Source organism: Salmo salar, chromosome ssa17, assembly GCF_905237065.1.
Source record: "Salmo salar chromosome ssa17, Ssal_v3.1, whole genome shotgun sequence".
Classification (NCBI taxonomy): domain Eukaryota; kingdom Metazoa; phylum Chordata; class Actinopteri; order Salmoniformes; family Salmonidae; genus Salmo; species Salmo salar.
In genome coordinates this window covers 58,966,406-58,980,389 of record NC_059458.1, presented here as the reverse complement: position 1 = coordinate 58,980,389, position 13,984 = coordinate 58,966,406, and the positions used below count along the sequence as shown (strand labels likewise).

Sequence of the window (13,984 nt, the reverse complement as noted above, 5' to 3'; positions counted from 1 at the left end):
ATACATACTGATACCGCTTTTTATAACGTTTTATAAAGAGAGAGAGAGAGTTGTCAGACAGAGATGTGATATGAAAACAGGTAATAACAGATATGTGTCTAGTCAGATTGGCTGCATATGTGTGCGTCTCCTGTACCTGTGGAATAAGATATCCCTTATAACTACGCCCTGTCTCTGACTGCCTGGGTTACATGGTACCCCTGTGTGCCTGGCGATTGGTCGCTCAGAGCGGGAGCGGCAGGAAGCTGTCGAGTCGTGGGACGAGGTAGTTGGTGTAATGGCCGTCGATGAAGCCTTTGCCACTGTTGTGGATGAACCAGCAGAAGACATCAGATCCACGTTTATTATCCCGTCTGTAGTCCTTCTGCCAGCCCCTGTCACACACATCCAATAGTTACAACCTCGTCTACAAACCTCACTGTGTTAGCGCTCCTATGCACTATGTCCTGCTGTGTGATATGGCGGAAGGATTACCTGAACAGAGATGAGGTTTACTGACTGAGTATGTGTGATGTGCTGATGTTTTTCCTGTAATGGTGTGTGGTTTACCTGGCAGCAGGGATGTGCATGAGAGAGTGTGTGTTTTTACCTGGTGACGACCAGCTTGTTGCCCTTCACCTCCATGGTGGCCTCCTTCTTCAGAGGGTCAGCTCCCTGGTGCAGGTTAAACACCCTCACCTCTGGCTCCTGGCCAAACTGACCTAACACACACACACACACACAGGTCAGTGAAACCTAGTGAAGTAGGCTGCAATTAAATATAGGGATACTGTTGCAGGATTCACTATAAGGGTGATTTACATTTAAGTCATTTAGCAGACGCTCTTATCCAGAGCGACTTACAAATTATGTAGGGTATCTTGCCTCTATATGTCAACTAATAACATTATTATAACATTATTGGTGACCTACCTATAAGGCCGTGGGCCTGAGAGGAGTACTGGTTGTTGCTGGGGATATAGAGGCCCAGGTAGTCCACGTGGGTTGGGTGTTTCTTCCACACACGATGTAGCAGCACCATCACAGTGATCTTGTCATCCACCGTCACCATCACCTTGGAGTCCTTCACTATGGAAACCTTCACCCTGAAACACACAGAGATCATAGCATGTGGTTAAAACAGGAAACCGTGTACTTTTCAATGTCCTTTTTTTTTTACCTTACCACAGTAAAACAGGCTGATGGTGCCTGACCAGCGGTTCGTGTGTGTCTATGTGTGCGGGCGTGCATGTTCGTACCTGTCCTGGGTGATGTCGGCTGTGGCTCCCCAGGTGAAGGAGTGGTTGTTCCTGCCGTCAGTCAGGTCGATACGGTCGGTGCTGACTGACACCCTGATGCCGTCAGGCTGGTAGAACACTGAGATGGTGCCAAAGTACGTGTTCACCTTCTCTTTCTCCTCCACCCTCTTAGAGCCAACCAGCTGGCCATTCACCACCACACCTAGAGGACAACGAGGGCGGAGGATAGAGGTAAGAGGACACAAGCACAGACACACACATTTTTGCATGCACACACACATACCTGCACCGGGGTCTGACACCAGATTGAGGATGTGTCCAGGCTCTGAGTCGATGTTGAAGCAGACGTCCATGTTGTTTTTAGGCAGGTGGACGATGAAGTGAGGGTCATTCTCCACTGTCCCACAGAAAACACACAGACAGACAACCGTTACTATAGTGACACAATGGACATGAGAATATTACCCACTGCAAAATTGCCAGGTAGGGAGGTAGGTGATGTTGATGCCCCAATGCAGCTGTTTTTATCTCAATATGAAATCATTTCTGGGTAACAATTAAGGAACTTACTGTGATTCTTTTCAATTAAAATGGTCAAAAAGAAACAAAAATAGTTACAGTACCAAAACAAATGATCTAAAGATTCTGTCTCTTTGCAGCAAAATCTGCAGTACTGGGATGGCTGTATCCCCCATATGTATAACATTCTATTGGTTGCAAGAATTTTGTATAGTAATTTAAATTGAAAAAATCAAGTTTTGAATCCAGTTGTTTTTCGAAAGTCTCTTCCCAACTATTTTGCAAATCTATATGGCACAGCTGTCATTTTTTGGGTCCTTAAATGAAACTGGTATACTTTTTTATGTGTCGCAATTTTCTTTAGACAATTTTGGTCTTTAATGCAGGGCCGACAGACAAGTTCCTTACTTCCTCCCCCTACCACTTGCCTCTGCCATTTTTGTGGTAATGCTGCAATTATTTGGTTGTAATTTTGAGTACAGCAGACATTTGCATATATTTTTGTTAGCTGCATGTGTGACAACTCCGTCAGTCCTAAACATTCTTTCCAAAAATATATTTTTTTAATCAATTAGTATATTTGAATTTAACCATAATATTTGTTGTGTCTTTTCTGAAATTGCAACCAACTTTATATGGCTTGTCTTAAAAATAGCGATATTTTAGAGATGATTTCATTTCCAAATTACCGAAAGTGAGAGGTTGTAATCTGAATAAAGGGAAAAAGGCCATTCTTGAACATGAGGTAAGACATCCTTACTAATCTGCTAGAGAACCAGTTCGGATTGAAGTATAACTTTTGAATGACTGAAGCCTTTAGTGAGAGGTCTAATGCTTTAATATTAAATCATTAATGTCCCCCGAATTCATATTATTTTTATAAATAGGCCCGTTTAATTTGGTCTGGCTTGCCGTTCCAACTAAAATTGAATATTTTTTGCTCATATAATTTAAAAAACAAGTTGCTATGTGTACAGTAGTCAAGGCCATAAGCAAATAGGTAAACTGGGATATGACTAGAGTTAATGAGGGTGATTCTTCCACAAATAGAAAGGTATTTTCCTTGCCACGGTAGCAAGATCTTATCTATTTTGCTAACTTTCTATTAAAATGCATTGTAATGAGATAATTTCTTTCTTTCGGGATATGAATACCAAGTATGTCCACTTCACCGTCAGAACATTTTATTGGTAAATTACACGGTAATGTAAAAGTTAAAAATGTTTGTGATCCAATGCATAATATGGTCTGATCATAATTTGGTTGTAATCCAGAGAGGTTAAAAAAAGTATCTAGATCCTCTTTGTGGCTGTGGAGAGATCCAAATTGTGGATTTAAAAGAAAACATGAATCATCAGCTTACAATGACACCTTTGTTTTTAAGCCCTGGATTTATAACCCCTTGATATTAAAGTTGGTTCTGATTTTAATATCTAACGTTTCGATGGCCATTGTTTTACTCCTCTTGACAGTTTAAAACTTTCTGAGAAGAAGACATTATTTACTATTTCACACCTAGGGTTGAAAATTGAAATTTTCCAGGCATTTATATATAAATTCCAGTCGTACTTTATCAAAAGCCTTTTCAAAGTCAGCTATGAATATAAGGCATGGTTTCCCAGATTTTTCGTAGTATTCTACTGTTTCCAGTTTCCAGTACTTGTCTTATATTGTCTCCAATGTATCGTCCATAAAAAAACCTGTCTGATTAGGATGAATAATATCCCACAATACCTTTTTAATTCTAAGCACTATTCACTTTGCTAGAATCTTTGCATCACAACACTGAAGTAAAATAAAATGTTTCTTAGCAAAATGCAATTTATCAAGCAAGAATTTAGCTAGGACTGTCTGGGAGTGGTCTGAGAGAGGGGCCTAATTGGAGGGGCCTAATGGGAGGGATGTGTAACCTGAAAACTAGCTGTTATAAGCAGAGAGGAGTGCAAACTCTCTTTGTTATTGGTCTATTAACTTATATCACCTGGTGATGTCACCAGGCAGTCCAAAAACCCCACCCAGCAAAACAAGCTGAAATTTCAGGCAGACTTTTCAAACAGCTCTTACACTAACAGTGCATTATCATAATATTCACAATTTCACAGCATTATTCCAACCTCATAGTGTGGAAATATATATAAAACACAGGAAATTCACATTTTTGTCCGCACTGCCCCTTTAAAACACAGTGTATGGCTATGTGTGTGTTATTAAGTATGGTGATATGGACAGGTAGAGAAGTATTATCCTGTAGCACATATGTTTATAGAGGTGTGTGTGTGTGTGTTGTTATTGTCACCTATGGTGATGTGATCTGGTAGGGGCCTCTCGGCGTGGCTAGGGGGGGCAGGGGTGGTCATCTGGACCCAGGGGGGGATGCTGTGAACCATCTGCACTGGAGTCCTTCCTCCAAGAGCAGTCATACCAGATCCTCCTACACACACACACACACACACACACACACACACACACACACACACACACAGCGAGTTTGGGATAGCTTCATTCACTCTCTTGCACTCATGTACATTTACAAGACCAAAAAAGGGGGGACTCAAGTGATTTTGGATCAGGAACCTGCACAGCAGCCCTGTTTGGGGTCCTTAGGGGAGTCAGCGAGCAGCCTCTCCTTGGCCTCCTCACTCTCCACCAGTAGGGCAGTGAGGGGCGTGACAAACTGGTGCTCCACAGCCAGGGTCAGGATCCTCTGGGTGATCTTCCTCTTCTTACCAGCAGTGGGGGCCAGGGACCTGCAGGGAACAGAGATATAACATTCACAAAACGTTACTCTGTATGTTTATTCAGGCTCTATAGTCTGTATCAAAGTGCTGGCAATTTATAGCACAAGCTTTTTATTCACTCCTTAGATTGAAAATAACGATGTGTTAAACTCTCTCTCTCTCCCTTTCTCCCTCTCTCTCACCTCTCGGCCAGTAGCTGGTTGACAGTAATGTAGGCCCACATCTGTCTGGCGAAGCCAGTGAAGGAATGCTGCTGCTGGGCCAGCGCAGCGTCTAGCTCCAGGTAGTCTGCTTCAGTCTGTAGGGACAGGTCCAGACGATCCTGGGAAGAAGAGGGGGACAGAGAGAGGGTAGGACACAGGTGAGTGTGTGTACCTGTGCGTGTGTGTGTGTGTGTGTGTATGCAGTGCTGTAAAGTACTTAAGTAAAACTATTTGAAAGTATTACTTAAGTCGTTTTTTCGGGTATCTGTACTGTACTTTACTTTACTATTTATATTTTTGACAACTTTTACATTTACTTCACTACATTCCTAAATAAAAGTATGTACTTTTTACTCCATACATTTTCCCTGACACTCAAAAGTACTTTTTACATTTTGAATGCTTTGCAGGACAGCAAAATTTAAAATTCCCCCACTTATCAAGAGAACATCCCTGGTCATCCCTACTGCCTCTTATCTGGCGGACTCACTAAACAAAAATGTTTTGTTTGTTAATTATGTCTGATTGTTGGAGTGTGCCCCCGGCTATCTGGTTTGATTAATATAAGCAATTTCAAATGATTTATACTTTTGCTTTTAGTTTTGATACTTAAGTATATTTTTTTCAATTACATTTACTTTTGATACTTAAGTGTATTTAAAACCAAATACTTTTAGACTTTTACTCAAGTTGCATTTTACTGGGTGACTCACTTTTACTCGAGTCATTTTCTATTAAGGTATCTTTACTTTTACTCAAGTATGACTTTTGGGTACTTTTTCCACCACTGTGTGTATTAGTGTGCATGCGTGGATGTGTATGTATGACTCACAGCGGATGCAGTGGTGAAGCTGTTTAGAGTAGTGGAGTCAGAGGGCAGCACCTTCCCAGCCACCACCAGCTCTGAGCCACTGAAGTACTTATCAAAGTGGTTCTGGGTGACGTCAGAGACAGAGTCCTCTGGGAACTGAACCGTGATCTTCCTCAGGAGGGGAGACGAGACCTGGCTGTAGAACCGCTGGAGGGGGTTAACGGAGGAGGGAGGTCAGAGATGGCAGGGTGAGAGAGGCGGTGAAGATAGAGTGTTTTACACAAGAATAGGAGGAGAATTCAGAGGAGAAGTAGTCATACATGGATGGAGGAGGAGTAGTGATGCAACTGTATGCAGGATTAGGGAGAGAAGGATGAATGGGAGTTTTAGGGACAGGGGTCTGTTGTACCCGTATCTGATCTGAGGCGTCGTGGCTGGTGTAGATCCTCTGGGCCGCGCCCCTATTCTCCATGGCGATGCGTTCCAGGAAGTCGTAGTCGACATCGAAGCCGATGCCCAATGAGAAGAGAGAGAACTCCTCCCTCATGACCTTCTTCAGATTCTTCTGGATGGCGCTGAGCTTGATCTCTCCTACACAGAGAGGGAGAGATGGTGGATGACGGTAGCACAACATTATGAAGGGCAGTACACCACTAGAGGTTATTAGATGGGGTGTGAGGGTGAAAATAAAGGGGGGTGAAGTGGTATGCGGTGGGTGATGAAAAGTCAGTCAGTGTCTGTTTTGGGATCAGCAGCGGTGTGATGTCTCACCGACAGTGGGGTCTCCATCAGACACCAGCATGATCATGGAGACAGAGCGTGGGTCGATCATGCCCTGATTGGACGCCTTCACCAGCATCTGCACCGCCCTCATCAATGCCTCGTTGATATTGGTGCCTGGATCGTGTCAAAGGGCAGTGAGAGCCAATCAGATACACATCCAGACAGCCTTTCGTTATCCACCACTCTGTCCTCTCTTCCTCTTTCCTCTGTCTCTCCCCATTACTTAATTCCATCCAACCCTCTACTTCCTTATACTCCTCCACATCTCTCTCTTTCTCTGTCACTCTCTTTCTTTCATCCCTCCCTTCTCTCTCCGTCCTTCTCTCACCTCCGTTGGGTTTGATGTTCTGGATGTATTTCTTGGCCTCAGCCACCTGTATGGTGCTGCCTGGAACCAGCTCCTCGCTCCAGCAGCGCACGTTGTGGTTGAAGTCAACAATGCTGAAGTAGTCATCCATGGTCAGGTCATCCAATATGGTCTGCATAGCCTCCACAGTCTGAGGGAGAGAGAGTTATAGAGCAAGAGAGAGAGAGATAAAGTCATACATTAGATTGGACAGTCATTTCAGTGCAGCTTCACAGAATACCCACATAAGGGCAGTGTTGCATTTGTCAGGCAGACTCTCCCGGTTGTGAGAGAAGAGAGATGTGCGACTGATGGGGCACAGATTGACCCCTGTGAGTTTGTCTATGGTTACGTCACACACCTGCTTCATCTTGACTCCCCACATAGATCCACTGACGTCAATGACGAAGACAATGTTTTTCGGAAGGGGGGAGAGATTGGCCGGGGCGAAGAAATGCACAAAATGCCCATCAGAAACCTAGGAGAAACAGTGAAATAACAGTGACCAATACTTCCTGTATTACATTTCTGTTACAAAGTGAAGTGACACAAAGACTGTGTTACTGCGTGTGTTTCTGTCAGTGTGTGTACCCACATGCAGTTCCCCGGCGTTGCTGTCTCTCAGGACGTCGTATTTGACGGTAAAGATGCCATCGATAGCGCTGGTGGTGCAGTTCTCACACTTCCTCTGCTGCGGGAGCGAAGGCTTGAACACCACGTGAGCCTTGTCCTTCGAGGAGGTGAGTTTGGCCATGCCGCTGAAATGCTCTCCCAAGGTGTTCAGTGTCTCCACAGAGGCGATGCCGCTGGGCTCATAGATATACACATCCACCTGCAGAGAGACAGGGAGAAGGCTCAAACACACTGACACAGAGGCACTGACCTATCAAATACAGTCGTTAAATACCACACACAGGTACGCACACACACACACACACACACACACACACACACACACACACACACACACACACACACACACACACACACACACACACACACACACACACACACACACAGGCAAGCTTTCTCACCTGGAACTGGGGCACCAGTCGTCCAGGCTGCAGGTGTAGTGAGTGTTCATAGAAGCCCAGCTTCCTCTGCATCATTTCCTGGTAGTGCAACTCAAACTCTATCTTACTGCCAGGAGGCACGTGGACCTCCGTCTTAAAGGTCTCCATGTCCTGGGAGTTAGCCCTGTGGTGTAGCATTACCAGCTCTATAGTCAGTTACAGGACACTAGAAAGGTCTTATGCAACAACAATGTTTGTTACACACAGCATAGACCATTATGAATGGCATAATGGTCAAAATATGGGTGGGAACCCATTTCCCTGTATTGTCCAAGATGTCATTCTTCAGTATAGCTACACTAAATACCATAGCCATGGTGCATTGTGGGTTGTACGGTACCTGACGAGGCCTGCGGCCTTCCCTCTGGCTCTAGCCTGAGCGTAGAGGTTCCTAGCCACAGTCTTCTCCTTCACTGAGCCCACAAACATGATCCCATTCACATTCCTAAAAACAGGACACAACATAGTCTCCAGCTCTTTCCATTAAGTCGAGGATTGTATTTCAGTGTGATTGTGACATTGTGACTGAGAATTGAGATTTTGATTTTTATCGTGATTGAGACGGTTGGCTCACATGGTGAAGTTGGTGATGAAGGCTCGTTTGGGGATCTGGACGTTGAAGCCAATGCTCTGGGCATTTGGACCAGAGTTGACCACAGAGCTCTTGACCGTGGTGTGGCAGAACCGCGACGTGATGCGGCTCTCCACCTTGTAGCTCTTAACTGTGATGTCATCACCCCGGATGGCCTACAGAGAGAGGTGGAGCATGTGAGACTGACTTTGGCTGTGATGTCATCGACTAGGGATGAGTGCCGTTGCATATGAATTGTGAGTCAAACTCTCTACATCTTTACATCTAAACCACATAAAACAAGTAGTTTCGGGGAACAGATTTTTTTCTCGTCATCTACAAATCTAAATATCTGATTGAAAAATGGATAGGAAACATGCTTCTTTGGAGTATCTACTTATACACTGAGTACAAATAACCTAAAGAACACCTGCTCTATCCATGACACAGACCGACCAGGTGAATCCAGGTGAAATCCTTGTTGATGTTACTTGTTAAATACATTTCAATCAGTGTAGACGAAAGGGAGGAGACAGGCTAAAGGATTTTTAAGCCTTGAGACAATTGAGATGTGGATTATGTATGTGTGCCGTTCAGAGGGTGAACGGACAAAGCAAAATATTTAAGTGCCTTTGAACGAAGTATGGTAGTAGGTGCCAGGCGCAGCGGTTTGTGTCAAGAACTGCAACGCTGCTGGGCTTTTAACACTCAACAGTTTCCTGTGTGTATCAAGAATGGTCCACCACCCAAAGGACATCCAGGCAAATTGACACACCACTGTGGGAAGCATTGGAGTAAACATGGGCCAGCATCCCTGTGGAATGCTTTCGACACCTTGTAGAATCCATGCCATGATGAATTGAGGCTGTTCTGGTGGCAAAAGGAGGTGCAACTCAATGTTAGGAAGGTGTTCCTAATGTTTGGTATACTCAGTGTATAACAGGCTGAGAATTCTGAGAAAGAAAATGACACATTTTACCACAGAAACGTTAAATGGATGTAGCAACTGCAGAGTGAAGTCAATAACCTGTCTGTCAGCGGATTCTCATCAAACAGGACCATTGATTTGTAGATAAGAGGACTAAACTCTGTCACAGTGGACAGAGGGGTCGAACATCAAGCAGAGACCAGAGAGAGAAACCTACCTCAAAGTCTTCTTGCTCCTCACTGGTCAATATCGCCCTCTGGAAACACACCGAAACAATCAGCTCTGTATCAATCAATCAAGCTAATGTATTTTATAAATCTCTTTTTACATCAGCAGTTGTCACAAAGGGCTTTTCAGATACCCATTCTAAAACCCCAAATAGCAAGCAATGCGGATGCAGAAGTATCTGTACTGTCCCATACTGCCCTCAGAAAGAAAATGTTTCATATGTAACAGTAACTATCGGTAGGTGATAATGGCATAACAATTCTATCGACATTCTAAATAAAAATGCTGAATTGTCAGTAAGCCTATATTGACCTTATAGGACTGTCATTTGGTTCAATCCATTGACCTCTACGTAACCCCTTTATCAATAGTTCAGAGGTCAATGAAGCAGATTGCTTGCTTTTACATGTTGTTGGTATTCTATTTCTGTAACTGGGCAAAACCAAAAACCCACCTCAAGACAGGATAATTTCCCTCATAATCTGTTGCATTATTGAATCAATGTCATATTGAATATAAGAAATGCAGATTATTAACGATTGTGAATAGTAAACTATGACATTATATAACATTAATTCAGACAAATTGTTTGAAAAAAGAAAAGAACAGTTTCATCTCACCTTAAATCGTCCATGTTGTTCCTCTAATGACTGGTAGAACAAAAGGGCCGTTTGTAAAATAAAGAATAAAAGTTGTACATTAATCAGTCACATGGACGTCACATAAAATATAGTTCTGTTATAGGAACGTTATCAAAAAACACATTTGATAGAGAGAAGGCTGCATCTACACAAATTTTATTTGTATTTTTAAGGTTCCCCATTGGCTGTAGCTACTCTTCCTGGGGACCATAAGCATTAAGGCAATTAAGACACATCTATAAAACAATCTCGTTATCGTATAACAGTTGATATTGAAAAACATGAACTCACCGTTTCTGTCTCCCACTCTCCCTCGACCACAAACTCAAAGCAGTGGGTTTGGTGTAGGACCAGCAGGCCTAGGAGGAGAGCCAGGCATCTCATGGTTCCAGGCCTGTATGTGGTGCCTGAGGTTTAGCACTCCCAGATATAGTCCTTCAGCCGGGACCCAAGAGGGAGCAGAGAGATCCCAAAATGAGGGTTAAAAATCCACTGAGTGCTGATAGAAGCGTGGCCCCAGTCAATATTTGTTGTGTTTCACGTAACCCAGAGAGGGAAACTTTGAAACTTGACCTGCTGTGCAGGAGGGTAAATACAGCATATTTGGGATCGTACAGGTTCGGTTTAGGGCTGTATTTCTCGTTGATTTATGTAGGCCTAAAGTCTGCAACACGCACAGACAATCAGAACTGGGTTTCCAATGCTGGTATGTATAGATTTAAATGCTGGCATGCTGTAGCAGTAGTTTCCTCTCTCTATGTGATCATAATAATACCTGTGGATTGGCCACGTGCAGTGGAGCTAACGTTTGGACTTTAGACAGAGTTCAAACATTCCATTTGACGCCATATTTGGCCATTTTGCATGGCAATCACTGTGAGGTCACGTCAATTCCCTTTTTGCTGTGCAATAACAATAGAACAAAAACAGAAATAGAGGGGAAAAATGGACCTTTGGCACCATGCTGGGTGTACACTGCATTAAAGGAATAATCCACTAAAAAACAATATTTTGGTATTTGTAGTTCACTGTTGATACGGTCCCAAAATGTTTTGCATGTGAGCAATCAAGTTTTCAAGATATGGGACTTTCAAAAAGCACATTGTAACTTGCCACATCATCATGATAATGCAAATCGCTTGATTGCTTGATTGCTGACATGCAAAACACTTTGGGACTGTATCAACAGCGGACTAATGCATTTTTTAAAATCGTTTTTGAGTGGATTATTCCTTTAAGGTGGAAACACTGTTCCTGAATTATTAATTGACCAATCGTAGGGAGTCTCTCGCAAGCTCTCTGGGGGAATCATGCAGCTGGGTTTAGTTTTTGAGGGAGTGTGGTGCTGAGGGGACACACCTTACCATCCAGACCTCTGTCTCTGACATGCACCACTGTAACATAGCAATATCAAATGCTACTATATTAGATATTTTTTATTTTCCCAGTATTATACAGTACACAAATGTTTGAAAATGTACATATACATTAGTATTTTCCAATAAAGAAATCTCAATAAAAAAAACACACACCACAATTTTATAATTATATTTAAATGTGAATTAAAATAGTAATCTGATCTTATCGTTTGATTTAATTATGAGCATCGGTGTTGTGGTCAATTCCTTTTAAATTGAGTCAATTCAGAAAGTAAACTGAAATTCCATTTCATTTTCAACTTTCCTTACTGCCTTCTGTGAGATAAATTGGAGTTGGAATTGGAATTTCAGTTAACTCCCTGAATTGACTGATTTAAAATGGAATTGACCCCAACCCTGGTTGGCACAGTTCATTCACATTATCAATCAAAAAGACACAGGATGGTCATGGCTGCTGCCATCTGGTCTTCTGAGGTCAAATGCCACTTGCCCCGTGGGGGTGCCTTCACATGCTACAATTCCTGGCCTCTTCCATGTTTTACAGCGCTCCCTGACCATGGGGGGCTTTTGCTTGTCTGACAGTTTAATGAAAATCAGAGCGCTGAGCCTGACTTCCCTCTGTATACCAACCAGAGTGGACTACTCATCCCCTGCCAGGTACTGGCTGGCTGTACTGGGAGATGAACCACTTTATCTGACGTGACCAGTTCTTCAGCCACGACTCCTGTAGAACTACAGAGGAACTGTGTAATCCAAAAAATAAGACATGAACCTAAGGAATACATGTCAAGAATACACAGGTTTATTTCACCATCGAAGTTCAACTTCAATGTCCGCTGAAATGCGTTCGGAAATGTTTTCCACTAATTCAGAAATGTAAATGCAAATTGTTCGAGGATAAAAAGCATGTGAGAAAGAGACAGAAAAACACTGTTTTTTTTATACAGGTAACAAACTGAGATTAGGAGCACTCCCTTTAAGAGTGTGCTCCTAATCTCAGCTCGTTACCTGTATAAAAGACACCTGGGAGCCAGAAATCTTTCTGATTGAGAGGGGGTCAAATACTTATTTCCCTCATTAAAATGCAAATCAATTTATACAATTTTTGACATGCGTTTTTCTGGATTTTGTTTTGTTATTCTGTCTCTCACTGTTCAAATAAACCTACCATTAAAATTATAGACTGATCATTTCTTTGTCAGTGGGCAAACGTACAAAATCAGCAGGGGATCAAATACTTTTTTCCCTCACTGTATGTAACCAGTAGACCTAGTAAATGTAGCGTTTATCCCCGTCATTTGGTTACATTCATTACTCTTAATGCATGCATTACAGTCATTTACGGTTCTCATTCTCGGAGTGGAATGTTGTTAGCAAAATTCACAACCTGCTATACTTGTGAGAAGCAGGTTTTGGTTTCTTTCATAGCGTAGGGCTCCAGAGTGGCACAGCGGTCTAAGGCACTACATCTCAGTGCTAGAGGTGTCATTACTGACCCTGGTTTGATTCCAGGCTGTGATTGGGAGTCTCATAGGGCGGTTGACAATTGGCCCAGCTACTTCTGGGTTAGGTTTAGGCTGTCATTGTAAATAGGATTTTGTTCTTAACTGACTTGCCTAGTTAAATAAATACAAATAAAAATAACCAACAGAGAATGTATTTTTTTTACCCAAACTGAACCATTTTAATGTAAACCGCCAAATCTTACAAATGTTCTATAAATCTCCTGCAGAGTGTGCTGTCCTTTGGTGTGATATGCATGTTTGGAAATGATTCAGCCCTTGATTAAGACGGCGGGTAGAATAATTGGTATAATATAGTTCAAGATTCAGCTTCCACCCTGTACACAAAACTTGAAAGCATTTAACAGGAGAGTACTCATCCCCTTCACTCAAAATTCAGTCACAGCAGCAGCCGGACAAGCGGAAAGAAAATTAAAACAGATAGATATGGGGACTCTTTTATTCCAACAGCCATTAGGTTGTATAATAGACAGTCTGTTGGTTCCTCAAGTATACAGTATGTTGCACTTTCACTTTAAATGTGTGGCTATAGCACTTTGAATGAATTCTATTGTGTATTATGGCCAAATGAATTTCCCCCTGGTGGGATAATAAAGTTGAGCTGAATCATTTAGGAGTTTTGTCAATGTTTGTTTCTCTATCCTAATAGCATTGAGGGAGTGTGTGCGACCTCAGCACACCAACCTTCTGAGTTGATACAATGTTGCACTTCCCTAGCAATAGCTCAAATCAAGACAATTAGAAAGGGAGTAGAGAGATTAAAGTGATTGAAACCTGTATATTAATCAGGATATTTTCTGTGTTTTTATTTGTCTGCTTTTTTTTAACTAGGCAAGTTAGTTAAGAACAAATTCTTATTTACAACAACAGGCTAGGAACAGTGGGTTAACTGCCTTTTTCAGGGGCAGAACATATTTTTTTTTGACCTTGTCAGCTCGGGGATTTGATATAGCAATCTTTCGGTTACTGGCCCAACGCTCTAACCACTAGGCTACCTGCTGCC

At 42.5% G+C, this 13,984-nt stretch overlaps 1 protein-coding gene across 1 annotated transcript; it reads right to left on the bottom strand.

Annotated features, from left to right (window-relative positions):
• Position 1: 1 nt before the first annotated feature.
• LOC106576198 (inter-alpha-trypsin inhibitor heavy chain H2) lies at positions 2 to 10,837 on the bottom strand. The gene is made up of 20 exons (XM_014153190.2): positions 10,371 to 10,837; positions 10,059 to 10,088; positions 9,428 to 9,466; positions 8,286 to 8,458; positions 8,052 to 8,156; positions 7,673 to 7,835; positions 7,234 to 7,470; positions 7,000 to 7,116; positions 6,621 to 6,789; positions 6,281 to 6,406; positions 5,919 to 6,100; positions 5,531 to 5,716; positions 4,678 to 4,817; positions 4,332 to 4,504; positions 4,054 to 4,188; positions 1,522 to 1,635; positions 1,239 to 1,440; positions 913 to 1,085; positions 590 to 701; positions 2 to 374 (listed from the first exon to the last, which is right to left on the bottom strand). Exons 1-20 carry the CDS (start codon positions 10,461 to 10,463, stop codon positions 224 to 226), a joined length of 2,820 nt encoding a protein of 939 aa, XP_014008665.2. The 5' UTR covers positions 10,464 to 10,837; the 3' UTR covers positions 2 to 223.
• Between the last annotated feature and the right edge of the window lie 3,147 nt (positions 10,838 to 13,984).

Bases quoted from the DNA above. Each gene is read 5' to 3' on its own strand.
- LOC106576198 (XM_014153190.2), bottom strand. From the start codon at position 10,463: ATGAGATGCCTGGCTCTCCTCCTAGGCCTGCTGGTCCTACACCAAACC. The intron at 6,101-6,280 runs GTGAGACATCAC...CTCTCTGTGTAG, and splicing joins TGATGGAGACCCCACTGTCG to GAGAGATCAAGCTCAGCGCC. The intron at 4,818-5,530 runs GTGAGTCATACA...TCTTCTTCCCAG, and splicing joins GCTTCACCACTGCATCCGCT to GATCGTCTGGACCTGTCCCT.